At 54.9% G+C, this 26,258-nt stretch overlaps 2 protein-coding genes and 1 long non-coding RNA gene across 3 annotated transcripts in view; 1 reads left to right on the top strand and 2 right to left on the bottom strand.

Moving 5' to 3' along the window:
• Positions 1-9,394, bottom strand: LOC310919132. The gene is made up of 3 exons (XR_014591783.1): positions 9,335-9,394; positions 2,529-2,605; positions 1-51 (listed from the first exon to the last, which is right to left on the bottom strand). It is a non-coding gene; the product is annotated as an uncharacterized lncRNA (long non-coding RNA).
• Positions 9,395-19,516: 10,122 nt separating this feature from the next.
• CLPS (colipase) lies at positions 19,517-20,439 on the bottom strand (the record flags this gene model as incomplete). Its single annotated transcript, XM_083878291.1, has 3 exons — positions 19,517-19,654; positions 19,734-19,856; positions 20,344-20,439. 3 exons carry the CDS (start codon positions 20,437-20,439, stop codon positions 19,517-19,519), a joined length of 357 nt encoding a protein of 118 aa, XP_083734417.1.
• A 1,711-nt stretch (positions 20,440-22,150) lies between these two features.
• Positions 22,151-26,258, top strand: part of LHFPL5 (LHFPL tetraspan subfamily member 5) — a 7,042-nt gene continuing 2,934 nt past the window's right edge. Inside the window, exons 1-3 of the mRNA XM_083878275.1 lie at positions 22,151-22,592; positions 25,040-25,276; positions 26,050-26,085. Coding sequence (XP_083734401.1) covers positions 22,181-22,592; positions 25,040-25,276; positions 26,050-26,066 — 666 coding nt within the window. The 5' untranslated portion in view covers positions 22,151-22,180 and the 3' untranslated portion in view covers positions 26,067-26,085. The remainder of the gene's footprint in view (positions 22,593-25,039; positions 25,277-26,049; positions 26,086-26,258) is intronic.

Below are 26,258 nucleotides of genomic sequence, written 5' to 3'. Positions count from 1 at the left end.
ACCTCCCCTTCACTCTTGGTGGCCTCATCAGTGGTCATGGTCTCCTTGGACCTGGGGGGACACAGCACACACCCCGTCAGCCTGGCAGGACCATGGGATGTGGTGGAAGAGGAAAGGATTTGTCACCCAGCATGGAAAGACAATGCACAAGCCAGCATTTTCCCCCAAAATTAAAGCAAACCCAACACCAAAAGAATCCCAGCTATTTGGGTGGATAAAGAGAAAACTCCCAGCGAGAATCTAAGGAACTGGGGGGGATTTTTTTGGGCAAACTGCTGGAGCTCTGTGCTCCCAAATGTCACCACATAGGCAGCCAAGGTGCCAGAAAAGCCACGTTTTCCATTGAACGCAGACTTTTTCCAATGGTTCCTGGTGAAAAAAAAAAAGAAATTGCCTACGGTTTCAAAAACATATTTCCTGATGATTTCCTTCAGACCATGGGGCTATTTTGGTAGCTGCACTGCTGGGCGACACATCATCAAGGAAACATGTGACGGAGAATTAGAAAGCGATGGGTTTTTTAAGACACAAACCAGATCTATTAAAGCCACTCTAATTGCAAAACTTTCCCACAGTCTTCGGCTGTGGAAGCTGATGTTAACCAGCAGGAGAAATCGTTCATTTGGGGGATTCAAAAAAGAGAGCAAAGAAAGGATGTTTTCAGCTCCAAGGACAGATAAGTCGTGCTGTAAGAAAGAATTGCTTTCCTCACACCCGGGTGGAAAGGGAAGGACTGGAGCCCGGCCCCCCCAGCACAGGAAGCCACCGAGACACAAAGAGCCCTGAAATGGAAGAAGCAAAGAGAAAAAATAAGGGAACTACTTGTTGCAAAGCTCAATTATCACAGTCTTTGGGGTGATATTTAATGGGATTCTGTGTCTGCTCCCTTTCCTCTGTGCTGCTGGGGTTTCAGATGGGAACATGTTTTAAAAAAAGCATTTAGAAAGCAAAGCAACATGTGGTGAGACCCACTATCTCACGGGTATTCATTGGAAAACGTGCCATGGGTTACTTTGGCAGAAATGTTTGATGATGTGAGTAGTGAAGCAGTGGTTACCCAACAGGGTGATGGATGCCCCATTCCTGGGAACATTTGGGTGAGTTTGGACAGAGCCCTGAGCAACCTGGTTGAGTGGAAGGTGCCCCTGCTCATGGTGGAGCTGCTGGATTAGATAACCTTTAAAGTTTCCTTCCAATGCAAACCATTCTATGATTCAATGCTTTGGGTGCTGGGATGGTCTCCAAACCACCACAACCTTCCTCCTGGAGAGGAGTGAGGAGATGGTGGTGGTGTCCATCCTGGCACGGGCATGGCATCAGCACCACGCACCAGCTCAGGACTTCCCAGCACAGATCCTGGGACACATCACCCATAAGGACCAGGAGAAGCCCAAAAATCAGGGAAGCTTGCCCAAGAATCACCACCTCCTGAGACAGAACCTCCCCAGGTCCACCAATCAGCCACCGCTGGGATGCAGGAGAGACGGACAGGGAGGTGCTGGCTCCGGCTTGCCGGTTGCTAAATCCCACCAAGAGACATCTAAAAATACACCCTACGCATCCTTCTCATTATTTTTTCTACGTAAGCAATTAGAGGAGTCATCCAGGGAAGCTGGCCAAGGCGGGCGGGAGGGGAGACGCTCTGCGTCAGCAGCAGTGGGAGGGATGGAGCCCTCAAGACCCGGCTATTAAAGATGTGGCCCACGTTATGAAAGAGCTCACGACTCCTCCGTCCAGCAAAAAAACGGCTCCAACTAGGTTAGAGAAAAGAGTGCACTGCTCCCACTTATCTCCCATTTGGAGCGACAGGAGGAGGGTTGGCCAGCGGCCAAAATCCAGATTAATTTGAAACAAACAGTTGTAGGGGGAAAAAAAATAAAAAATCTGCTACTCCCTGAGGTTTTAATAGAGAGCAGGCAGGGATGGGCACTGGGCACAGCAAGCTTGCTGGTGGTGTCAGAGCCTGAATCTTCTTGTTTGTGTACTCTGGATACAGGGAGGGCATTAATTAATTACTCTGTGCAAAAGCCCCTGGGTGTTTCTGACACCCCAAGCAGATCCTGATTTCCCGTTGCTGCTGCTACCCACAAGATTAATGTTGTAAGTCTGTAAATGAAGCCAGGATAAACCATCCTCCCTCCTCTGAACATCCACACCGCTCCATTTCCCTGGGATATAAACACAAATTGCTCAGAGAAACACAGAAATAAATAAAAACAAGCCTTTAAATTTTACAATTCCCTCTCCACGCAGGTGTTGCTGTCTCCCAACACTGAGAAACGGGTGAAAAACTCAGAGGGGGAGAATGGGATGCAGATGTCTGACCCTGGGCTGAGGACAGACAGGTATCACACATGCTAGGGTTTCACCAACCACACGATCCCCAGCCACATTTCCTAGAAATCGGCATACCGGGAATTTGCCAGCTCCAAATGGAAACTTCATGTTGCAGATCCCTCCCGGAGGCTCGCAGGAGGGGAAAAGGGACAGGGGAGAGCAAGGCTGGGCAGGGTTTGGAGGGGTCTCACCTTGCCACCATGCAATCCTTGGAGAAGGTCTGAAGGTGCAGGGAGAGTCCAGGCCCAGAGACACAGCAGGGAAATACCTGGTAAGAGGGGAAAGAAAAAAAAAAGAGAAAAAAAACCATGAAAAAACAACATATGTGCTTTATTCTAAAACAGGATTTCATAAGAAGGGAGAACAGAGCAGTTTTGAGCCACAGATCATGCTCCACCATGGTTAGAGAGGGGTGATGATGACTATGGCCAAAACCTGTTTTGACTCGCTGTTTCCATAAAACAGCATCTCACCATCAGCTTAAAAAAAAAAATAAAATCAAGGCTATATCCTGTCCAATTGTTTCACTAGGGTGCAAATTAACAGGATGAAAAAATAAGAGCTGGCTGCTGTGGGGTTTGTTTTTTAAGACCCACTTAGCACAAAGCACTTTCACTTCCACGGCACCACAACAGCCCCGAAAGCTCCGGATTGCAACACTGGAGGGAGTTTCTTGAAAACGCAAAGGTCAGGCTTATAAAACAACAAATCTGAAAGCACAGCAGGGGTATGTGAGGCCCTGGATCCTGGTGATCATCACCCCAAATCCCAGCCCCTCGAGCTGGACAACAGCACAGGGCTGCACATGGATCCTCCAGCCTCAGCACAGGCTGGTAATGAAGAATAACCCAATTAGTGCAGCAGCTGCCTCTCTCCACTGTCCCACGGTGGATTGCTTCCCCTTCCATCACAAGAACTACTTATTTCTAATAAAATCCCTTTTTGCTGAGCAAGCTGTGCCTGTGCAGCAGGAAAGGGAAGGCCAGAGCAGTGATTTCTGCTGGATGAGGGTGTTTTAAGGCACCTCAGGGGCAGCCTGCTGAGCAGAGACCAAGGAAGGTGATGGTAATGAGTTCAAATTGGGATTTTTAATAAAATATGACCTTCCTAAGATGGAGAAGCAGCTCCACATAATCCTCAGCTGCACCCCAACACCCCAACAGAAAAGGACATACCCAGACATTGAGCGCCATTTCTCACATTCATATATCACAGTTAATTTTTATTTTTTTTTTCCTGGCCACTCTCTTCTCCTCCTTCAAAATAAACAGGGAAGCCATAAAATTGGAACTATTGTTCACCAACTAAGAACTCCTTAGTAAGTAAATGGATCAATTTACTTCCTAGGGTGCGCGTTGTGCAAGTGGCCAACACCCCGGTGGGCTGGGCATGGCAACTTTTATTCAAACAAAAAAAACAACCCAAAATGCAAATAGAGCTGCTTGAATTGCCCAGCACCTTGAGAAGCCCCCAAGGTGAGCCCTGATCCACCAGGGATCAACACACAATCCCTGGTCTCCTTTATCCATGGCCTGTCCCTGCTCCAGGGTGAACACCATGGAGATCCTGGCACCAAACAGTGTCACCCACACCATGGGGACACTCCAGAGGGGGATGCAGTCCCCACTCACCTCCCAAGGACCAGGAGGTATCTGCCTCTCACCAGGAAAGCAGCAACAGGAAAAAGTTTTAAAATAATTAAGAGGATAATGAAGTGAAAAATAAAACTACTTTGTATGTGCAGCTCACTTAAATACAGCAGTGGATGTTCCCTTCACACTGGCTTCATCATTCTGCCTATTTTTAAGCTTCTGAAATGGTTTTATTTAAGGTTCAAGTCATAACTAATTTATTTATTTTTTTTTTAAATATGTGGAAGAAGAGGCTGTTCCTCAGCTGCAGCGAGAGGAACAAGTGAGCAGGATGGGTCACTAACCCTGCCAGAATAAATATTTCAGGCAAAAGCAAGATGGGTTCAGTCTCTCTGCATCCCCCGGAGTGAAGTGAACAGGCCCGTGCCAGCAACACACAAAAGATTTTCAGAGAGAAGTGGTTTTATCCCCCCTAGTTTACAATATAAACCCATTAAAAAATAATCTGGCTCTTCTGCTGGTTTTCTAGCAAGGAAATGCTCGCTTGGTGGTTTTCCCAGGCCACTTCAAAATAAAATAAAAATAAAAAATCAGAGGGATAAGCCTGTGGTCCATCTCCTCCAGGGTGGGTACCCAGACACAACACCCTCCACTTGCACGTGAAAGGGAATTTTAAAAAGCAGCATTTTCTTTCCTCCCTCCCTTATTTTGATGGACAAACTTATAGTGGGGAAAGCAAAATCCACAGATATTTATGGGTGGCTGCTGTCCCCAAGGGAAAAGGTGACAGGGGAGGATGAGGCTGAGGATTTTACACAGAGATGCTCTGCAGCTCCTTTTTTACCTGCCCCCAAAGCCATCACTGGTCCCAGCAAGGATTTCAGCTGCTTCCACCACAAAAATCACAGCAAATCTCTGCCACAAGAACAGATCCTCAAAACACTGGGAAAAACAGGAATGCCCAAAGTTTTTGCTCTGCATCAGCAGGGAGAGGCACCAACCTGCACCCATCCTGCTCCTGAGAGGCTGACACAGCTTTTGATGATGGCTAAAGCAAAATAATTAAAGAAATACAGTAATAATGAGTGTATGAACAGCTGTTCCACACCAGCCTGAGCTTCTTCAGAGATGCCTGGCAGGGAGGTCAAGCATTCAAACAAGCTCAGAGGGTGTAATGTAGAGATATAACAGTGGGGAATGCAGCTTCCTAAAGCCTTCATAAATTGGGATTATGTAACTGGACAGGGAAAAAAAATATAATAATATAGCCAAGCAGGTTATATAAACCATCTGTAAAATGTGAGAAAGTACTTGACATCCCACTACCCACTCCTTGGCACCCTCTCACTGGGTTTTCTGCCACCAAAAATGAGCGGGCTCCTTTCAGTCATGTCTTCTCTCCTGGTCAAAACAACCAGCCTGGATATTTGGAATTAAATGTTCCACCTCTGGCTGTTAAATGTGAAGTTTCCCTGCCCATACAGCACACCAAGTGAAGTCCAAGCTCTCCACAAGAGCAGCCTCCTGGCAGCAGCTACAGCAGTGCTGAGCAAATTGAATTTCAAGTGACAGATTGTGGGGAGGGAGATTAAAATAAATACAAAATAGGAATAAACAAGAAACTCCTTGTTTGCCAATTCTGTTTTAATTTAGCCTTTTCTCCGGAATAAACGTGGCAATTAAAACTTGGATTTATTTAAATTTTTTGTGGTTGTTTCTAAAATCATCTCACTGCTCGCAACAGATTTGGGGTTTTCTCTGAGCAACTTGCAGCCAGGTGACCCCTGGCAGTGGGAATGCTGCGTTTCATGATTTATTTTTGATTAATTTTTTTCCCCACACACAAAGGCTGAGCAGCACCTGGAACATCCCAGAGCTGAATCCCAAGGGGGGGAATCCCCAGCTCAGCATCCAGAATTGCTGCCAGCAGCTCTGGCACCCAGAAATAACTCAGCACCCAAAACCATCTGCACCAGGGGCCTGTAAATGCCAAATTATTTTGGGCAAACCCAAATTATTTTGGGTAATTCCCGGGGAGACACCAGGCTGCTCCGGTGCCAAATGAGGATTTCTTGGAGAAGCATCACAAGAGGACAAACTGCAGGAGGAGGGGACAGGGGTGGCACTGACATCTCTGGGGACACTGTGAGGAGCAGAGGACACCAGAGCTTTGGGGACAATGCTGGTCACCCAGGCCCTGCCAGCACAGGGTGAGAACAGGACTGACACACACACATCACCTGGGGTGGGGAGGGAGGCTGAATCCCACCTGGGCTCCTTTTTGGGATGGTATCACACCCCAGGAATGATGCTCTTGGCCAGGCAGCTCCTTTTATTAATTACGTTCAATGTAAATCAAAAAGTACTTGAAATGAGAATGTTTTTCCATCTAAGAGCAATGCTGCTCTTTACAAAGATAGGACACTACAGGTAGATTAATTTTAATTCTACAGGTAGAATAATGATTTAACTGCAGTCCCTCACCGTCCCAACTCTTCACTTCTGACAGTTACTTTACTATTATTTTTCCTTATTTTCCGACGCACTCGCTTGCAAAATCAGAAATCCTTACTAATCACAATTACTAGTTATGGAAAAAGCCTGTCAGCTCCGTGACAAACAAGTTACATGAACAACTTGTACGTTAGAGCACTCGTGGCCACTTCTTTACACCCACAAGCACAGAGCATTAAAATAATAATAATAATAAAAAATTCCTTGCTAAGGAACATTTATTTCCCTGTTCTGTGCACAAGATCAGGAGGAGCTTCACAGCTCCCTCAAGGGGCTGCAACAACTTTATATAAATCCAATGTAACCGAGAGTGATTATAAAATAAATATAAAATAGTATAAAATGAGAAATAAATGAGGACAAACTGTTTTTCAAACCGTTTACAAAATATTTTTCCTCTGAGCCAGTCTGGGAGCTGCAGCCAGCCTGAGGAGGTCTTGGTGCCAAGCATCTCAAACCTTCCAGCAAACTTTCTCCTTCTGCAAGCAGGTAATTAATTAAAACACACGTAACTACACAGCAGTGATGTTCCTCAGGGATGCAGTTTGCTTTTTTACTCAGGAATTGTCCTGATTTTTTGGCTCATCCCAGCAGGAAGGTGTTCTAACAGTGCTGGGAAAGGACCTCAACATGACTGAAGTGTGTGCTGGGCAAACACAGCCTTGGGAAGATGAGGTTATTTGCATTTATTTTTTTAAAAAAAACCCAACCAAGCAAGAAAAGATAATTGCATGAGCAATTATCCTGGCAGATATCTCTGTTCTGAGCAGGATGGGCACCACGAGCAGCCTGTACCACACCAACCTTCCCCACTGACCCCTCCATCCCCCAGGCCCATGTGCTGCCACCCCTCCCTGAGTATTTCAGCAGAGGAGAAAACTTCTTCTCTGACTCCCCAGAAATCTGCTGGGGATTTTTTCCATGCCACCACTTATTTTCCCCAGCACAAACCCCATCTCCATCACCCAATCCCTCAGAAAAGTCCTCAGCCACTCTTTCCTCCACCTGCACTCCTGGCTGCTGTGAGCACCCAGCTCCATCACAGCCTTGCCTTGTCCCCCTGCACCACTCACCACGCTGGGGATGAGGAGGATTTGGATTCCTGCTCAGCCCCACACTCCTGGTTGACCCCCTGGAGGTCGTGGACGTTGTTCCCTCTCTGTCAGGGATGTTTCTGTCCCCTCCCCAGAAATGCTGTCCCATTTCCAGAGTGCCAGGCTGGAAATACAACCCAAATCACACCCACAGCACCTTTGGAAAGACACCCCATAAAAGCCAGCTACGTATTTAATGATTTTCTTCTCCCCAGCCCTTCAACAGTCCAGGGGAGGAGGCAGGAGAGAAGCAGCTTTCTCACATTTTAAAAGAAGGAGCAATCTGAGCTTTCAACTTTTTTTAAACTTTCAATGCCAGTTCCCAGGTTGGCTTTGACACCCCAGTGATGTCCTCATATCCACCTCAGGCTCAACAGCTCCCTAGGGTGAGACACTATTTCAACTCTGCCTTTAAAACCGTGAAGTATCAGCTCCTGGCTGGTTTTTTTCATTATATTTTATTTTTAAGGGTCTTTTTATTATTTGTACCGATAGGGACAGAAATGAGGTGCAGCATTGGAGCCTCAGCTGGAATCTGCAGCCTGGGGACAGACACATCTCCCACGAGTTCCTACAGCCCATTGTGTAAAAATACAATTTCCTGGGAAGAACAACCTCACTCGAACGTGCATTTTAAAAACAAAAGCTCTGGAAGAGTTTTTATGCCCGGAGGGGAGAGGGAAAATCGCAGAAACTTTAAAAAAAAATCGCATTTACCTTGTGCAACCACTTCTACCTGCGGCCGAAGGCGCTGTACGGTGATGCACACACCCTGCGGGGGCTCTCTGCTCGGTGGTTTCAAAAGAAACGCTTTGGCTGAGCCCGGGAGGCTCGGATGGGGAGGTGAAGCGGGGAAAAGAAAAATCCCCTCGGGCGAGCAGCATCCCGGGTTTACCGGAGTATCCCGGCGTTTACTGGAGCATCCCGGGTTTACTGGAGCATTCCAGGTTTACCGGAGCATCCCGGGCTGTACCGGAGTATCCCGGGCTTACCGGAGTATCTCGGGATTTACTGGAGCATCCCGAGCTCTGCCGGACCATCCCGGGCTGCACCGGAGTATCTCGGGCTGTGCCGGAGTATCCCGGGATTACCGGAGCATCCCGGGGTGTACCGGAGCATCCCGGGTGTGCCGGAGCATCCCAGGTTTACTGGACCATCCCGGGGTGTACTGGAACATCCTGGGTTTACGGAGCATCCCAGGCTTTACCGGAGTATCCCGGGTTTACTGGAGTATCCCGGGTGTACCGGACCATCCCGGGTGTACCGGAGCATCCCAGGCTTTACTGGAGTATTCCGGGTTTACTGGAGTATCCCGGGGTGTACTGGACCATCCCGGGCTCACCGGACCATCCCGGGTGTACCGGAGCATCCCCGTGTCCCCGGCACCGCCCGGGCATCGCTGTGGAGGCTCCGTGGGGCCGGAGCCCCGCTCTTCTCCTCACCCCACAGCACCGGCGGGGGTCACCGTCCCCTTCCCCAAGGCCCCAGCTCCACACGGGACCCCGATGTCCCCACACGTCCCCCCAGGGGGGTCCCTCAGCCCCGATCGCGGGTGTCCCCAACGCCGCTCTGCCCCACGGCCACACACTGCCCTCACCCACAGCACCCCACAGCCCACACAGGGGCCTGCAGCACCCCACAGCCCCGCACAGGGTCCCACAGGACTCCACAGCCCCGCACAGGGTCCCTCAGGACCGCACAGCCCCGCACAGGGTCCCGCAGGACCGCACAGCCCCGCACAGGGTCCGGCAGCCCCGCACAGCCCGGCACAGGGCGCCCCGAGCCCGCGGGTCCCACCTGTCGCTGTGGTTGTCGCCGCTGTCGCCGCCGCCGCCCGGCTCCGAGTGGCCCCGCGCGCCCGCCCGGCCGGGCCGCCCCGCCCCGAGCCCCGGCCCCGCCCTGCTCGCGTCTCATTGGTTGTTCTGCCTGCCTGTCTTAAATTCTAGCTTTTCATTGGTTGTACAGGGGGCGATATGCAAATTAAAGTGCTGTGCCCGCCCCCGAGCGCGCGGTCGCCCCGGTGGCAGCGGCGGAGCCGGGCGGGAGCGGGGACAGGGACAGGGACAGGGACAGGGATAGGGGACAGGGGACAGGGGACAGGGATAGGGGATAGGGGACAGGGACAGGGACAGGGGACTGGGGATAGGGGACAGGGACAGGGGATAGGGGGACAGGGGATAGGGGACAGGGGGACAGGGGATAGGGGAGAGCGGACAGGGATAGGGGACTGGGCAGAGGGGATAGGGGACAGGGGACTGGGGACAAGGACAGAGACAGGGGACAGGGGACAGGGATAGGGGACTGGGGACAGGGACAGTGGACAGGGACAGGGGACAGGGACACGGACAGGGGACAGGGGACAGGGGACAGGGGACAGGGGACAGGGACAGGGGACAGGGACAGGGGACAGGGACAGGGGACTGGGGATAGGGGATAGGGGATAGGGACAGGAACAGGGGACCGGGGACAGGGGATAGGGACAGGAACAGGGGACTGGGGACAGGGGACAGGGGACAGCCCGGCCCCGGGAAGTGCCCCGGGGTGTTTGACCCCATGCAGTTCCCAGGGGGGTCAGCTCCACGCAGTGCTGCTCCCGAGATTAGAAATCAGTGTTTTTGTGATTAAACCCCTCATTGCTGCAGTGCTTGAGCCAAGAGGGGGAAAAAAATTTGGGTGGCAGATTTAAATTGATCCACCTCTGAGTGTTTTTACAAAATAATCACTTTTTACCAGGTTTGTAATGAGTGACTGCAGGCCCCAAGGTGCACCCTCATTCCCACATGTTGATCAATAAAACTCCCAGGGCCAAGCTGGAGGCAGCACTGCCTTGGTGGGTGTTTTCTCACAGGTCTGCTCTTTATGCTGAGTTCAATTTCTCTGGCTGTCATTTAGACACTGATGTCACTCATCAGAAATTCAGAGTGAAAATTAAAGCCCACCTTAGAAAATAAAATTAAAAAATAAAATTGTTTTCATGGCATTTAATTTTTCCCCCTCTAAAATAACCCAGGTGAATCTTACATCTTTGGCTTCAAGCATTTCCCTCCCGGCTTTAAATTTCTGACAGCTTTAAATATTCATTGATTAAACAAAATTAAAATATTGTGGGTTTGCAATGCCAGGAAACCCCAGAGCATAATTCCACCAGGCCCCTGAGATAACTCCAAAGCCCTGAAAAATCCCATGGGACCAATGGCAGCAGTGAGGGGCTTCAGCCTGGTTTGTCCTTGTACTACAAAAATGATAAATTTGTTTGTTTGTAGAGGAAAAATATCCTCAAAAATGTATGGGAAGAAAGCATCAGAGCTGCTTTTTTAGAAGATAAAAGAAGATAAAAGACATCTTCCACTGCTGTGCCAGTGCCAAACCCCTCAGCTCATTCTGCTTTTTTTGGGTGGGGAGATGTCCTGAACCCTCCACTCACCCGGTGCTGGGGTCTGCCCCGTTCACCCCCATCCCTGTAACACAACCTGGAGGAAATCTGTTCCATAAATAATCCTGCTTGGCTTTGTGACGCCTGCCAGGGGCACTGCTTGTTCCCCCTCGCCCTCCAGCTGGCCACACATGTCCTGCCCCAGCCCTGAAGGGACAGGGAAAGTCTGGGAGCAGGGAGAAAAGCCAAGGGACCTGCCCTGCTGCCTCCCAAACACCTCCTGTGAGGTGAGAGCAGCGTTCCTGAAAGAGAGAGAAAAAAAATAAATTAAAATAAAGCAGGGGATATTTTTATTCATCCTTGTCTTCTGCTAAAAATAACCAGCGTTAATCTGCCTGGAGAGCGTGGGGAGGAGAGGAGTCCCTCCACCTTGGCTGCACAGCGAAGAGCCACATCAGTGAATCTCCTGAGAGCGGAGGAAGTGGCTTTTTCTCTTTTCTCTCTTGGTTTCCTCTCGTGTGTGACAGCACGCGATGATCCCTGGGCAGGCATCCTCCTCTTCCCAGGGAGAATCAAACCCATAGAATGTGTAGGTTGGAAGAGACCCTTCAACCATCCTTTCCCCCAGAACCCAGATCACTATTGCCCATTTTGAGGATCAAATCAGGGTGGTTTTTTTTGCAGCCCGTGGTGTTTTCACCCCTCTGGGGGCCCCGTTTGCTGCTGGCACAGCGGGTGCAGCGTGGCAGAGCCGGGGCCGTGGCCGTGGGAAGCTCTGTGTGTTTACGGGAGGTGCGGCCAGGGCTTGCACAACAGGAGCACAGGAGAACACCGTGTCCCCAGCGCCGGCTGGAGGTGCAGCTCAACCAGGGATGGACAGGCCGTGGGGACACGGGGGGATGGAGCAGGAGGGCAGGACCACCCGCTTGGCATGAGGAGACTCGACCCCAGGGATGCAGAGCAGCTTGGGGGGGAAGCTGCTTTCTGAATGAAAATCCTCCTCAAATCTTTTCCTTTCCCGTGGGAGGGATGCTGGGTGTAGTCATGGAATGACCGGCCAGACCCAGCCCAGGGCAATCCCTCCCCAGGCTGTGCCAGCCTCCCCCTCCCTGCCTGGACTCAGGGCTCCCATTATGACTTTTTTATAGCAGAGGGACCAACACATCCCCTGCAGATGTGGGGACCCCCAGAGAAGTCCCTGCTCTGTCACAGCCTGGTCCTGCCCTGTCCTGCCCTGTCCCAGAGCTGGATTTTTCCAACTGCATTTCCAATCCATAAATTACCAGATTGTGACCCAAATTCTGGCCCTTGTTGCAAAACCCCCTCCAAGCCCAGCAGAGAGGGGCACCTCCCTCCAGAGGCTTCACTGGGCCTGGATCCATCCCTGAGTTCCCATCTTCCTCATGCCTCTTCCTCCCAGACACAGCTTTTACCAGATGAAAGGACACAAATATTTTTTTCCCAGATTATTTCCCTTCTGAGGAAATGGGGAAAAATAGCTGGCAATGAGCAGCAGAGAGGTGGACAGAGCCCTGGGGCTCCCCCAGGCCTGCCGGAGATCCAGCCCCACACCAGTAAGGGCAGGATGCAGCAGCGGGGCCGGAGCAGGGAGGATAAATAAAGTCCGGCTTTGCCGTCCTGGCTTGTGGCCACTTCTAACACAAAGTACATTCCGGTCTGGACGTAACGAACTGTACCAGCCTCTGCCGAGGAGGGCGGATGGCTGGGGGTGCCTGGGGGTGGTTGGGGGTGCCTGGGGGTGACTGGGGGTGACAGGGGTGCCTGGGGGTGTTTGGGGGTGGCTGGAGGTGACTGGGAGTGGCTGGGGGTGGTTGAGGGTGACTGGGGGTGGTTGGGGGTGGTTGGGGGTGACTGGGGGTGACTGGGGGTGGTTGGGGGTGGTTGGGGGTGGCTGGGGGTGGTTGGGGGTGGCTGGGGGTGACTGGGGGTGACTGGGGGTGGCTGAGGGTGGTTGGGGGTGACTGAGGATGGCTGGGCGTGACTGGGGGTGGCTGGGGGTGGCTGGGGGTGGTTGAGGGTGATTGGGGGTGGTTGGGGGTGGTTTGGGGATGACTGGGGATGGTTGGAGGTGGTTGGGGATGGCTGGGGGTGGCTGGGGGTGGCTGGGGGTGGTTGAGGGATGAATGGGGGTGACTGAGGTGGTTGGGAGTGGCTGGGGGTGACTGGGGGTGCCTGGGGGTGGTTGGGGCTCCCTGCCCGCCCCCCTCACCCGGCAGTGTCAGGATGGGGGTATGAGCTGCCACCTCTGCCTTGGGCACAGCGGTGACAGGGGGATGGATCCCCCCCGAGGACACCCAGCTGTGCCATGGACATGCTCCTGCCAGACCCCAAAAAACTCCTGGAGATCCCCCCTGGGGTTCCCCGATGCTTGCGGGGCGCCCTGAGTTGGGAGTGACTCAGACCAGCGCTATTGCTGCGCTCCCCGAACCTCCACCGGCAATTCCCGAGGACTCGGAGCCGCTCTCAGCTTTCCCCGCCGCCCGGGAGGCCGGAGGAGCCGGCGGGGCCGGGGCCGGGGCCGGGGCGGGCCGTGCCCCCGGCGGGAGCAGCACCGGGCGGGCGCGGTGCCAGGCGCCCGGCGTGGGGACGCGATGTACCGGCCGCGGGAGCGCCGGGAACAGCCTGACTCAGCGCCGGCCCGCCGGGGGGGCACCCGGCCAGCGCCGCCCGGGGCCCGAGAGCGGCTGGGGCTCCTGCCTGCTGGGGTCTGCTGTGGCCCCCGGCAACACACAGTTATCCCCTCCAGCGCTGCCCAATATCCCCCGCAGCAAACCCCCAAAATTCCCCCCAGTATTCCCACAGTGTTTTCCCTGGCACCTCTCAGGTCCTCCATGTCATCCCTCTCAATATCCTCCCCAAGATCCCCCCAATATCCCCCCATGTCCCCCCACACCCCTGCCAATATCCCCCCCTTGTCCCCCCATGTCCCCCCATATCCCTGCCAATACCCCTCCCTTATCTCCCTGTGTCCCCCCTGACATCCCTGCCAATATCCTCCCCTCGTCCTCCCGTGTCCCCCCATATCCCTGCCAATATCCTTCTCTTGTCCCCCCCATGTCCCCCCATATCCCCCCACATCCCTCCCTCATCACCCCGTATCCCCCCTGACATCCCTGCCAATATCCCCCCCATCCCTCCATGTCCCCTGATATCCCTGCCAATATCCCTCCCTTGTCCCTCCATATTCCCTCGTCCCCCCATGTCCCCCCATATCCCTCTCAATATCCTTCCCTCGCCCCCCTACCCTCAACCCCTGCATGTCCCCAGCATCACCCCCAAACCCCTTTCACAGCATCCCCCAGAGAGAATCCCCATTGATGTCACAGGGGTATCCCAGAGAATCCTCCCCCTCCTCACCCTCGCTCTGCTCCCCAATACCCACTGAGGGGGAACTCAGCTGCAGGGAGCACTTCCCCCAAACTGGCTGTGGTGAAGCACCCAGCCTCGAACTCCCCCGGGGCTGGTGCAACCCAAAATCCCCTCCTGGCCCTCCCCACCTCCCTCTAATGCACTTCCAGCAGCACAAATTATTCAGGATGAGGATTTTTTTCCACTTGTGCCCTGGTGGACAACATCACAGGGGGGTTTGTGGAGGTGTGTGGGGTTCCTGGATGTCCCCCCAGGGCCACCTCTGCATCCCCATGTCCCATTTGCAACCTCCACTGCTGCCCTGAGCTGGGCAGTCCTGAGCCCTCAGCAACTCTGGGGAAAAATCTTCAAGAGACCCCATTTCCAGCCCCAAAGCCAAGCCTGAGGATGGAGGAAAGACTGAGATCCTCACGCCAGATTTGGGAGCCCCTGGGGGTGATGTTTGCCCAGGATAAGTCCTTGTCCTTCAGTCAGATCCTTCCCCTCTTCCAGCTTCAGGGGGAAAAAAAAAAATCAGAGTGGGAAAACAGGAGCGTGTCTGACATTGTTCCCTCTGTCACAGGCAAAGGCAAAGCCAAAGCAGCCGTGAAAAATCATCAACAATTGGTTTTGGCAAGAAGAGGCAAACCGGAGCTTTCCATGAATTTATTTTTTTTTTTTTCTTTTTGCTAGAAAGGTTGCTTTTCTTCCAGAGAGAGCTTGAAGGATGGGCTTCTGGCCAGCTTCATCCCAAAGCCATCTCCCTGGGACAGTGAAAACATGGCCCAGATTTAGGAAAACTCAAAGTCACAGGCCCCCACATCCCTGGGCTCTGCAGTTGGGGTCTGCACCCCATTGTGCCCCATGATTGGAGCTGCCATGGAGGTTTTGCTGCTGCAGGCACAGCTTGAGGTGTCCCAGGCCAGCAGAGGGTGGTGAGGGCAAATCCCAAGGATTTGAGATTCCTGGTGCTGGTTGGGGTGTCCCACACCCTGCAAGGATGTGCTTCATCCCTCTGGATCCTGCTGGGACCAAGGGACACCCTGAGAGGGGCTGCTGCCCCCCGGGCTGCTCCAGCCACGGCTTTGCCACGTCCTGACCATCACCAGGGGTGGAAAAAGCTTTTGAGGGGGAACAAACCCCAGAGGCAACAGCAGGCAGGGAGCCCCAGGTGCCTCTGGGCACCCCAAACCACCTCTGTGCACCTCCAACCACCTCTGGACACCCTCAAACACCTCTGGGCACCCCAAACCACCTCTGTGCACCTCCAACCACCTCTGGACACCCTCAAACACCTCTGGGCACCCCAAACCACCTCTGGGCACCCCAAACCACCTCTGTGCACCCTCAAAAACCTCTGTGCACCCCCAAACACTTCTGTGCACCCCCAAACACCTCTGGGCACCCACAAACACCTCTGTGCACCCCAAACACCTCTGTGCACCCCCAACCACCTCTGGGCACTCCCAGCCACCTCTGAGCACCCCCAGCCACCTCTGGGTACCCCCAAACACCTCTGGGCACTCCCAGATGTCTCTGGGGAACACCTCAGGCACAAGAAGCCCAGGGTTGCCCCAAAGCATCCCCTGTGCCCCCCAACCCAAACCCCAGGAGCTCCTCTGACCCTGCTGCAGGATCAGGCCCATCATCAACCCCAAATTGCAGCAAATTGGGGTGTGTTCTGTGTGGGAACAAGGAATTGGGCTGTGCCTGGAGTGTTCTCCCCCCAGAATCACTGCCCTAAGCTGGAGCTGCAGAGCTGCTGCCTGTCCCTCCCACCCTGTGGGCCTGAGGCAGCTCAATCCCCCCCCAGAAAAAAAAAAACATTCCCCCCTCCTAGCAGCTTCTCTGCCCCCAGGGTGAAGCTGCAGGAGCAAACACCCAACGCCCTCCCCCAGACACACACACACACTTTTTCCTTGTAGTGTTTTACAAGGCTGGGAGTGGGGTGACTTTGCTGGGGTTGTCTGCAAGGCTGGGCTTTGGGTGGGCACCCCACTGGAGCTGCAGCGAGCTGGGGGTGCAGGGGGACCCTGGAACGGGCAGAGAGGGGAGTTTCAGTGCATCAGCACGGAAATTAAATAGAGAAAAAGGAAGAAGAGGAAAAGGCGGTGTCTGGGGGCAAAAAAAAAAAGGGTTAAAGCAGTGCAGAGGAGGAGAGGTGAAGGCCGAGGGCTGGCGGAAAGGGGGGAGAGGCGGGGAGAGGTTGGGGAGCGGGAGCTCGGCTGAGAGAGAACATCCTGTACCCTCGGGGAACAGCGGCCGGGGCGCTGGGGCGGGGGATGAGCGGGGCGCTGGGGCGGGGTGAGCGGGCACTGGGGCGGGGTGAGCGGGGCACTGGGGCGGGGGGTGAGCGGGGCGCTGGGGCGGGGGGTGAGGGGGGCACTGGGGCGGGGGGTGAGGGGGGCACTGGGGCGGGGGGTGAGCGGGCACTGGGGCGGGGGGTGAGGGGGCACTGGGGCGGGGGGTGAGGGGGGCACTGGGGCAGGGGATGAGCGGGGCACTGGGGCGGGGGATGTGTCACCTCCCTCTAACTGGGGCACCCCTGGGCTCACCCGCAGGGGACGGATTTGGACACTGGGGGGGACAATCCTGCAGATGGGGTAAAGCAGGAGATCAACTCTTGGTCTGATCTCCTCCCCAGCGTCCTTTCAGTCTCATATTCCTCGCTGCTTTTTTAACCAGACCCCTGCACAGGGCAGGGGAGGAGGAAGGGGCACCCCAAAGCTTGTACCCCTCCTTCCCCCGTCCCCCAGGTCTCCCTCTCTGCAGCAAAGCCTCTGTGCCTGCACAGGGATGCCCTGCTCGCAGCCTGGTTTGGAGCTGAGGTTGTCCCCACCCTGCCGAGGGTCCCCCCTGTCCCCAGGGCTGGCAGCACCCCTCGAGCGCCAGGGGCCCCTTCCTGTGTTTGTCAAGACGCCGTGAGTCAGGCGTCTGCTTTTCGGTTTAAGCCAATATTTACCAGCCCAGAGCTGCCAAAATAAAGCTGCGGCTTCACCAGTAAATATAGGGCTGAGGTGGGGCGGGGAGGGAGGGGGGGGCGGGATTTATGTGTCCCCCACCTCAGCACAGCCACCCCCTTCCCACCTGTCTGGCCCCTCCCATCCTTCTGCCAGGGTGGGGACACCACAAAAATGGGGACACCACAAAATCCCCCCATCTATCACACCAGGGATTAGCCCAGCCCCAAACATCACTCCCCCTCCTCCCAGGGGGACCCTCACTGCAGGACTCAAAGAGTCAGAGCTGGGGGAATTTCAGGGACCCCCAAGGCTGCGCTGCCCCTGGTTGGGGGGTCCCTGCCGGGCACGGTGTCGCTGCCCTCTGCCGGTGCCGGCACGGGCCGGGCCGGGCTGGGCGTTGCTCACATCCTGCCCCTGCCAAGAGCACAAAGCCCCGGCCAGGGCTGGCCCTGGGCAGGCAGGGCTCCCTGGTGTGTGTCCCAGGGAACGCCAGCCTCTCCCGGCTGCTGCCGCTGGTGTGGGACAGAGTGGGGGATGAGGAGCTCATACAGATGGGGAGAGCAGGGAGAGACCCTGTGTCCCTGTCCCCTCCCCTCGCTCTGCCTGGGGCTGGATGGATGCTGCAGGAGCGGGGCTGCTGTCCCTGTCCCTGTCCCCCTCCCTGTCCCCGTCCCTGTCCTCATCCCTGTCCCTGTTCCTGTCCTCATCCCTGTCCCCGTCCCTGTCCCCATTCCTGTCCCCGTCCCTGTCCCCATCCCTGTCCCCATCCCTGCCTCCATCCCTCTCCCCATCTCTGTCCCCATCCCTGTCCCTGTCCCCATCCCTGTCCCTATCCCCATCCCTGTCCCTGTCCCCATCCCTGTCCCCATCTACCCCTTACCCCACTCCTCCTCCAGTGAGGACATAGATCCAGTGGCCTCTTTCCAGGACCACCATGACAATGAGAGCAGGACCCTCCAGACTTTCACCACCCACCTCAAGTTTAAAACTGAAATCCAGCTCAGAATTTGCTCCTCTTGCAGCTCCTCTGAGCCAGACTGGCAGGGGCAGCAGGTCCCCACATTGCCCCCCACGTTCCCCTTCAACACTGGGGGCTCCCCCAGGCTGTGCCACCCTCCCAGATGTGTCCCTGGTGTTTCTGCAGGTGCAGATCCTCAAGCTGCCAGTCACCCTGAAAAGAGTTTCCTGCGGCACTTCCTCGGCTGCCAGGGGTTGCCTCCAGCCTTTGTGGCCTCCCCATCTGGTGCAGAGCCCTCAGGGCAGTGGGGAGTGGTGCTGTGGGTGCCTGGTTCTTGCTGTGCCCCAGATGGGGTGAAGTCTGCATTGGAGAAACCAAGAACATCCCCTCTGATCTCCTGCTGCTTCCACAGCTCTGCCAGACAGGTGCCTCCTCTTCCTCATCCTGCTGTGGTACGTCTGTGCTCCCTCCCCATGCCCAAAACACTGACCCTGAGCTGGGCATCACACCCTGCAGCCCACCCTGCCCAGGGCACAGCTCTGCCAGGCCAGGCCTGAGGGGATTGGGACCTCCTGCCAGCTGGGGCTGCTTCAGCACCGTCACTCTCCAGCTCCATCCCCAATTCCCAAAGCTTCTGCACCTCCTGCAGCCTGAGCAGGTGCTCTATGAGATGCTGGTGGAGGTGCTGCACAAGGGGCTCCCGTGGCACAGGGTCCTTTCCAGGGAGGGCTCCCACCTGGCTGAGCCACATCTGCCCTCCCTGAGGAGGAGTCCAGCTCTAGTCATCCAAAGCCTGCAGAGTGGTGATGGGGAGGTGGACACAACCACCAAGCACCCTGAGCACCCACAGCTTCAACACCACCTGTAAGTCCCTCTTCTCTGGCAACAAACCTTTTCTATGGAATGTTTCCAGCCACAGCAGCCACTGCTGGAAATAAACCAAGGCAAGCACAACCCAAGCAGCTCCCTCAGATCCTGGGGCTGCTGCATCTCCCCATGCCCTCCATCCCCTTTTTAAAACTCCCCTTGAGCAGAGCTCAGCCCAGAGCCTGCTGCTGGCCTAACCCAGATTATTGTATGATTGCACACACATATACAAGTCAACCCACCACATCCATGTGGCTTTTTCCAGGATCTTCTGGCCCTGCTGTCCCTGTCCTGGGCCAGGGAGGCTGGGCTGAGTGAAAACACCACCTTGCAGCTTGCCAGAAGCTGCTCTTTACTCAAATTCTCCCACAACCAGACCCATGAATCCTTGGAGAGGGGGAAACACGGGGGAGCAGGGGCAGCACAGAGGGGCACAGGGGGCTGTTTCTTCACCGCCGCCGGTACAAGTCCTGGGGGTCCCTGCAGATCCCGAAGTTGGTGTTGGTGATGGAGCCCACGATGCTTTTATCGGCGTCACAGGTCAGGCCACTCTCACAGGGACACTTGTAGTAGACCCCATAGATGTTCTGCAGGGAGCAAGGACTCAGTGCAGGGTGGGGAACGAGCCCCAGCCCTGCCCAGCCCCGGGAACAGGGCAGCACCTACCGTTGGGGAGCACTCGTGGAACTCGGGTGCCTTGGGAGCACATCGGGCCAGGCTGAGGCCACTGGTGCGGTGACAGCAGCCGCTCTTGCACTGGATACTCTGCAGGCACAGCTCCCCAGCCTCCTGCAGCACAAGGCAGGGCCTGAGCACCAGATCCCTCTTTGTTCCCCTTTAATCTCAGCCTAGTTGTGAGCCCAAGGGGTTTGGGTGGGTGTTGAACAGCAGCTTTGCCTACCAGCCGAGGCTCAGCACCACTGCCCCCATGCCCCAACCTCCCACCCTACAGCATTTCCTCAGTCTGGGCCAAAACACCACCCACCAAAGTGTTTTTTGCTGGACTCACGGGAGTAGGGTTGAGACACAACAGGAGCATTCCCCCTCCCCAGTCTCCATGAACCACCCAGGGTGGGGATTCTTGCTGGCTCAGCCAGCTGAGAGCTTCAGTCTGATCCACTTTCTGTGTTCCCTATCCCTTTGTAGAGCTGATTTCCCAGGCTCAAAGTTCCCTCACAACACCAGAAAACCCAGCAGACACCTCTATGTCCTCTATGGGTGTCCCTTGCAGCAGTGGGAGCATCCTGTACCAAGGACAGGACCGGTCTCCTCTTACCAAGTTGATGATGAGCCCTCGCTCATTCTCTGTTGCCAGAGCTGGGGCCAGCAGCAGCAGGGCCAGGAGCAGGCAGGCAGGCAGCACCTTGGCCATGGTGGGCTAGTCTGTGGCTGTGCCACGGGGCCAGCAGGTGTTTTATAGCCTCTGTCTCCATCAGCTGACAGGGCTGCTCCTATCACACCTCAGCTCGTGGCATTGGGGCAAGGAAACAGCAGTGCCTGGGCAGCCAGGGCTACCAGGTCCTGCTCCCAGATGACCCCATGGTGATGTCAACCTGCCCTTGAGTAGCTCCTTTGGCCGAAGGGAACACAAAGTAATGACACTTATGTGCTAGTCCTTCCTCCTCTGCTTTCCCCCAGCAGCAGGGGGCTGTGGAATTCTCTGGAATCTCCTCCTTGCTGGGTGCTGCTGGTGGTTTGTGGGCAAAGTGAGGGCTGGTTGCCACAGCAGGAGCTCTGCTCCATGGGAGAGCCACCAGGTCCTCCATCTCTCAAATGGAACCATGGACACCAAGAAAACTGCTGGAGAAATCTCATATTGTGCAGGACAGCACAGCCCCCTGCAAGGATCCAGAGCCCACCAAGGTCCCCAGCACTGCAGCCTGCCCTGCCAAATATTTGCTCTGTGTTTCAGTGCTTGGGGAGGGGGGGGTGTGGCTGATGAAAGGACAGCAGCCCTGGGAACGGCGCAGCTTTTCAGGCCCACAGTGGCTTGGCTGTTCTTGGACATGATTAATGGCCACGCAGCCCTGGCCTTTGACAGCCCCAGGGGCGATGCTGCGGCTGGCACTGCCTGTCCCACTGTCACATGGCACAGGAGCTGGACCTGTGTGGTCACTCGGGGTGCAGCACACGTGTGGCTCCTGGAGAGAGCCCCCAAAGTGGCCACAAGTGCCTGCAGCCCTCTGGGGCTGTCCATGCTCCTCTGGCAGCAGGACATGGGGCCTGGGCAGAGCCCTCCAGGTGCTGGCTGACCCCCCCAGGTGTGTCCTGCTGCAGGATGAGCCATTTCCTGCAGTGGAGCTGTGGGGGTGTCCCCTCCCTGCCTGCAGCCCCCACCCCAATGATGCAGCAGCTTTTGTGCTCCCCACCAGTGGGGGAAGAGCCTGGTGACACCGGCTGGGGGGCAAAGGGGAGCAGCTGGAGGGGACACAGAATTTGGGACATAACACAGGACACACAGCAGAGCCCAGTGAGATCCTGCGGGTCATGGCACAGCCCCTGGCACCTTCTGGGGGTCAAGGCACATCCTGGGGCTCATCCCAACACACATCCCGAGGATGTGGCACATTCTGGGGTGCAGCCCAGGGCACATCCCGGGTATGTGGGGGACACCCTGCGGGCACAAACGGGGACAGAACTCACCCCTGAGCGCACTGCAGGGCACAGGGGCACCCTGGGGTCCATCCCAGGGCAGATCATGGGGTGCGCATTGGGCATATTGGGGTCACCCCAGGGAGCGTCTTGGGGCGCACGGAGGAGGCGAAGGGTGCACCCCGATAAAGCATCCCAGGCACAGAGGGCACATCCTGGGGGCTGGTTCAGGGAGCGCATCCCAAAGGCGCATCCCCAAAGGCGCATCCCAAAGGCACCGCCCGCCTCCTCCCCCGCCCGCCCCGGCTGCAGGAGCGGGGTCTCTGCGGCTCCTCCCGAGCCCCCCCCGCTTCAGCCCGGCTCGGAGCGGGTGGGAGGAGGTCTCGCCGCCCCCCGGGGCGGTCCCGCCGCTGCCGGAGCCTCTCGCCGCCCCCGCTGCCGCCGGGCGGGGCCGGGGCCGGTGCGGGCGGCCCGGGAGCGGGGCCGGGGCCGGGGCCGGGGCCGGGGCCGCTGCCCCCGCCATGTCCAAGCTGCTGCCGGCGCAGGAGGCGGCCCGGATCTACCACACCAACTATGTGCGGAACGCGCGGGCCATGGGGGTGCTCTGGGCGCTCTTCATGCTCTGCTTCTCCATCCTGATGGTGGTGACCTTCATCCAGCCCTACTGGATCGGCGACAGCATCGACACTCCGCAGGCCGGTTACTTCGGCCTCTTCTCCTACTGCATCGGCAACGCGCTCACCGGGGAGCTCATCTGCAAGGGCAGCCCGCTGGACTTCGGCACCATCCCCTCCAGTGCCTTCAAAACTGCCATGTTCTTCGTGGGCATCTCCACCTTCCTCATCATCGGCACCATCCTCTGCTTCAGCCTCTTCTTCTTCTGCAACGCCGCCACCGTGTACAAAGTGTGTGCGTGGATGCAGCTGGCGGCGGGTGAGCGGGGCCGGGCTGGGCTGGGGGATGCGGGGCCGAGCCTTTCCCCTCCTGCCCCCGGCTCTCATGGGGATGAGGGGAGGGGGGTTGGCCAGTTAAGAGATCCCAGTGTCATCTCCACCCCATTTGCTTCCCTTTATTGGTTACCAATAGGGAGTTTTAGTAAAAAAATCCTCCCAGAGCAGGTGAGACACTCCAGACTCGCCCCATGTCGGGTGATGCTGCCAAACCTTTGTTCCCCACTCACCTGGGGGAGCTTCTCCTGGTGCCGCTGCTGCTGCTCAGCCGCAGGGAGCCTTCAGAGGAGCAGTTCGAGAGCACCAAAAAACCCCCAAAAACCCCAAAAAAACAGGGCACAGAGCGCTCTGCTGTGTTTGGCATCCTGCAGGGATGGAGCAGGGAGACAGTGATGATGTTTGCTGGGCCATTGTAGTGACTCCCTGAGCTCAGGGAGGGAGATGGAACAGGAGGAAGGGACTGACTGACTGCTCTGTACCATCACTCCCATTTCCTCACTTTGCTGCTCATCCCTGCGGCTCTCAAGCCTTCCCCATCTCTTGATGAGACACCTGGTAACCCAATTCCTGTGTTCCATCAGACTGAAACTCGACCCAGTACTCTGCTGCTCCTGAATCATTGATGGAGCCCTGGCCAGTCCCCGCTGACACCCCGTGGGAGGAGGCTGCAGGGTTTCTTCAGTTCCCAGCTCAAGAAAAGATTTAGATAAGAAGCTTGGGGCAGCTCAGCCTCCTGGGGAGCAGGAGCAGAGAAAGGCTTTGCTGGGGTAGTTGGGGTTTTGACATTTTTGTTGTTGTTGTTGTTGTTGTGAATGGGGGAAGAGAGAATTGTCACAGGCAGTTCTGGCCAGGTGGGCAGGTACTGCTGCATTTTGGGAATTATTTTAAGAAGTGAGCAGGCTAAGAGAAGATCCATTTCCTGGCCTTTGCTCTGCACTAAGGCACAATTTCAACAGAAATTATTTCTTTTTAGCTTCCCCCATTTCTCTGTTAGTTACAGGGGAGATTTATCCTGTATGTAGTTCTCTCCATGAAGAGAAATCCTCTCTGCAGACCAAGGAAGTTGCCTGCTCACCTTGCTGCTGGCTTGTTGTGTCCCCAAGCCAAGGAAAAAGAAAACATTGGCAAAGGACAAGGCCACTGCCCCAGGAGGGGCACCTGGTGGCAGAGAAGGGGCACTGGTGTGGCCCAAGGTGCATTTAAGGAGGCTGCAGATGTCCACGAGGGGCAGGGACAAACATTTGTCCACCACGGGGTTGTTTCTTGTGTGAGAGGAGTCAGGGACTGCCCCACATCTGCACCAGTTACTGCCAACATAAGAGTGGAACATGTGAAGAGTTTTGTTAATCATGTCCCAAAACCTTCCATATGAACTCATCCCAAGCCTGGTCATTGTTCTTGTCCAGTAAATACAATTTCTTTGAAGGGGAGGAAAAAGGCACTTCTGAGATTTTGGGGCATGAACAAACCTGCTGGCACTGGGGATGGTGCAGCTGCCATGGCAAAGCTGCAAAGGTGAGGGGCTGGGGCCAGGCTGGAGCAGCTCTCGAGGCTGTGTGTGAGCTCTGAGAGCAGTGACAGGAGGAGAGGAGGAGCTGCTGCTGGAACCACCACAGCTGAACAAGCAGAATTAATCTGCCTGCAAAGCTGCTGCTGACAGCAGCTCCACCTTAGCAAACCCTAAGCTGGAATCAGCTGCAAAGCTCTAGGCCAAGGTCTCCATCTCACACAGACTAAACCCAGCCCAGTTTTGTTTGGAGAAGGTATTTCCTTGGAGTGGCAGGGCCAGGGCTCTGTGCCGAGGGAGCAGAGACGTTGCCTGGGCAACGCTGCCACAGGAGATGCTGGTGCAGCACATCCTTGGCTCATGGGGAGGCAGCACAGCAGGATCCTGCTCCTTCCTGCCTGGGGAGCAGAGCAGAGACCACAGGGATGAGCAACCTTCAAGTCTATAGTACCTGATGTATTTGTAGTGTGATGTTTGCTCCTCCAGCTGCTCTCTCCACTTCAGTATTGATGCTTGAAAAATAGAATACACCTTTCCAATTCCTTTCAAACCTTTCGTTGAAAGCTTTCATGGTGAAAAGTACACGTGGTGTAGTAATTCTACTATTTTTATAAGGTTAGTAGATTGGTACACTTATCACACAATTAAAAGGTAATAATTCCTGAGGTCCTGACCCTCTGGAAGCAGTCCAGAAGTTTTTCTTGCCCCACTTTTGTTATGTCTGGTTATGTTTGTGATGTTCTTAAAGTTGATTCTCTTCTTGGAATGAGCCTAAACAATATTTAGGAATGCGTTTATAAGGTTAGCTTATTATTCCTAAAGGTAGGGAAGAAAGGAAAAATACTGGAAGCTACAGCAATTTACAAAGCTACAAATTTATGTAAAAAAAGCTAAAAATCTGATGTCCCCCCTTGTCCCTGCAGCTACAGGGCTGATGATTGGCTGCCTGATCTACCCCGATGGTTGGGACTCGAACGAGGTGAGGCGAATGTGTGGGGACAAAACCGACAAATACACCCTGGGCGCCTGCACCGTGCGCTGGGCCTACATCCTGTGCATCATCGGCATCCTGGACGCCCTGATCCTCTCCTTCCTGGCCTTCGTGCTGGGCAACAGGCAGGACAACCTCCTCCCCTCGGATTTCAAGGTGGAGGATAAAGGTGAGGGCAGTGGGGATGCTCCTGAACGCTCCTGGGGCAGCATTTCAGCCCCACGGGCTGGGGGGAAAGTTCTCTGCTTTGTGAGGCTGCCTAGAACAGAGGCTGGACAGTGTTAAAGGAATAAAGCAGGTGTTTATTTAAAGACCTTCACAGGGTACACACCTTGGGCAATACAAGAGCCTGGCCAGGGCTCCACCCAAGACCGACTCTGAGTCAGGAGTTTTCACACTTTACAAATTTTGGTCCATTCCCATATTGGGGTTAATTGTCCAATTACAGCTTCAGGTGATGAAATCACATTCTCTCACATCACTCTCCTCAATTTGCTGTTTTATACTTTCTGGGCCTGAAGCTGCAACTGTGTCCTTGGTTCTGGGGCTGGAAAAGGATTGTTATCAATCTTTTCTTATTGAAAAGAACTTGCTAACACTTTATATGATATTCAGAGTTATAGACTAATGCAGTACAGAATCTGGATAATATGAAAGCTAAAACTTAAGGCATCAAGGTCATTGCTGTTGCTTTGGGTGGATGGTGGGTGGCTTCATCCCTGCCACAGCCACACACTGCTCTGTAGGGATGGAGAGGCAGCAGCAGGCAGAAAATTGATGGAGAAAAAGGCAGGAAGCCCAAATTCACCCAGATTACCTTTCCCAGGCCTCTGTGGCTTTCTCCTCAATCTTATTTTCAATGTATTCCTTTTTAAAAACAACACATACTCATCCTTTCAGTTTTACACACTAACTCTGCAATTCTCTTGTTTTGTTTTACAGAAGAGGGAAATGACTGACAGAGCTGATCACCACCATGTAAGTGATAACCCACACAGTTTTTTAATATTCCCAGCATCCACAACGCCACTGTTGTATTCTGATTACCAAAGGATTGACAGCTGATTTTGGTGCTGGAGTCACATTGGTTTTATTTGTGGTTAAAGAAGAAAATAGTCTTTGCTTTGCCTCCCAAAACTGGGAAAGCACAA

The sequence above is a fragment of the Zosterops lateralis genome (genome assembly GCF_965231275.1).
Source record: "Zosterops lateralis genome assembly, chromosome: 26".
NCBI classification, from domain to species: Eukaryota; Metazoa; Chordata; class Aves; order Passeriformes; family Zosteropidae; genus Zosterops; species Zosterops lateralis.
The sequence above is the reverse complement of the archived record's forward strand: the minus strand, read 5'-3'. Positions and strand labels throughout refer to the sequence as shown.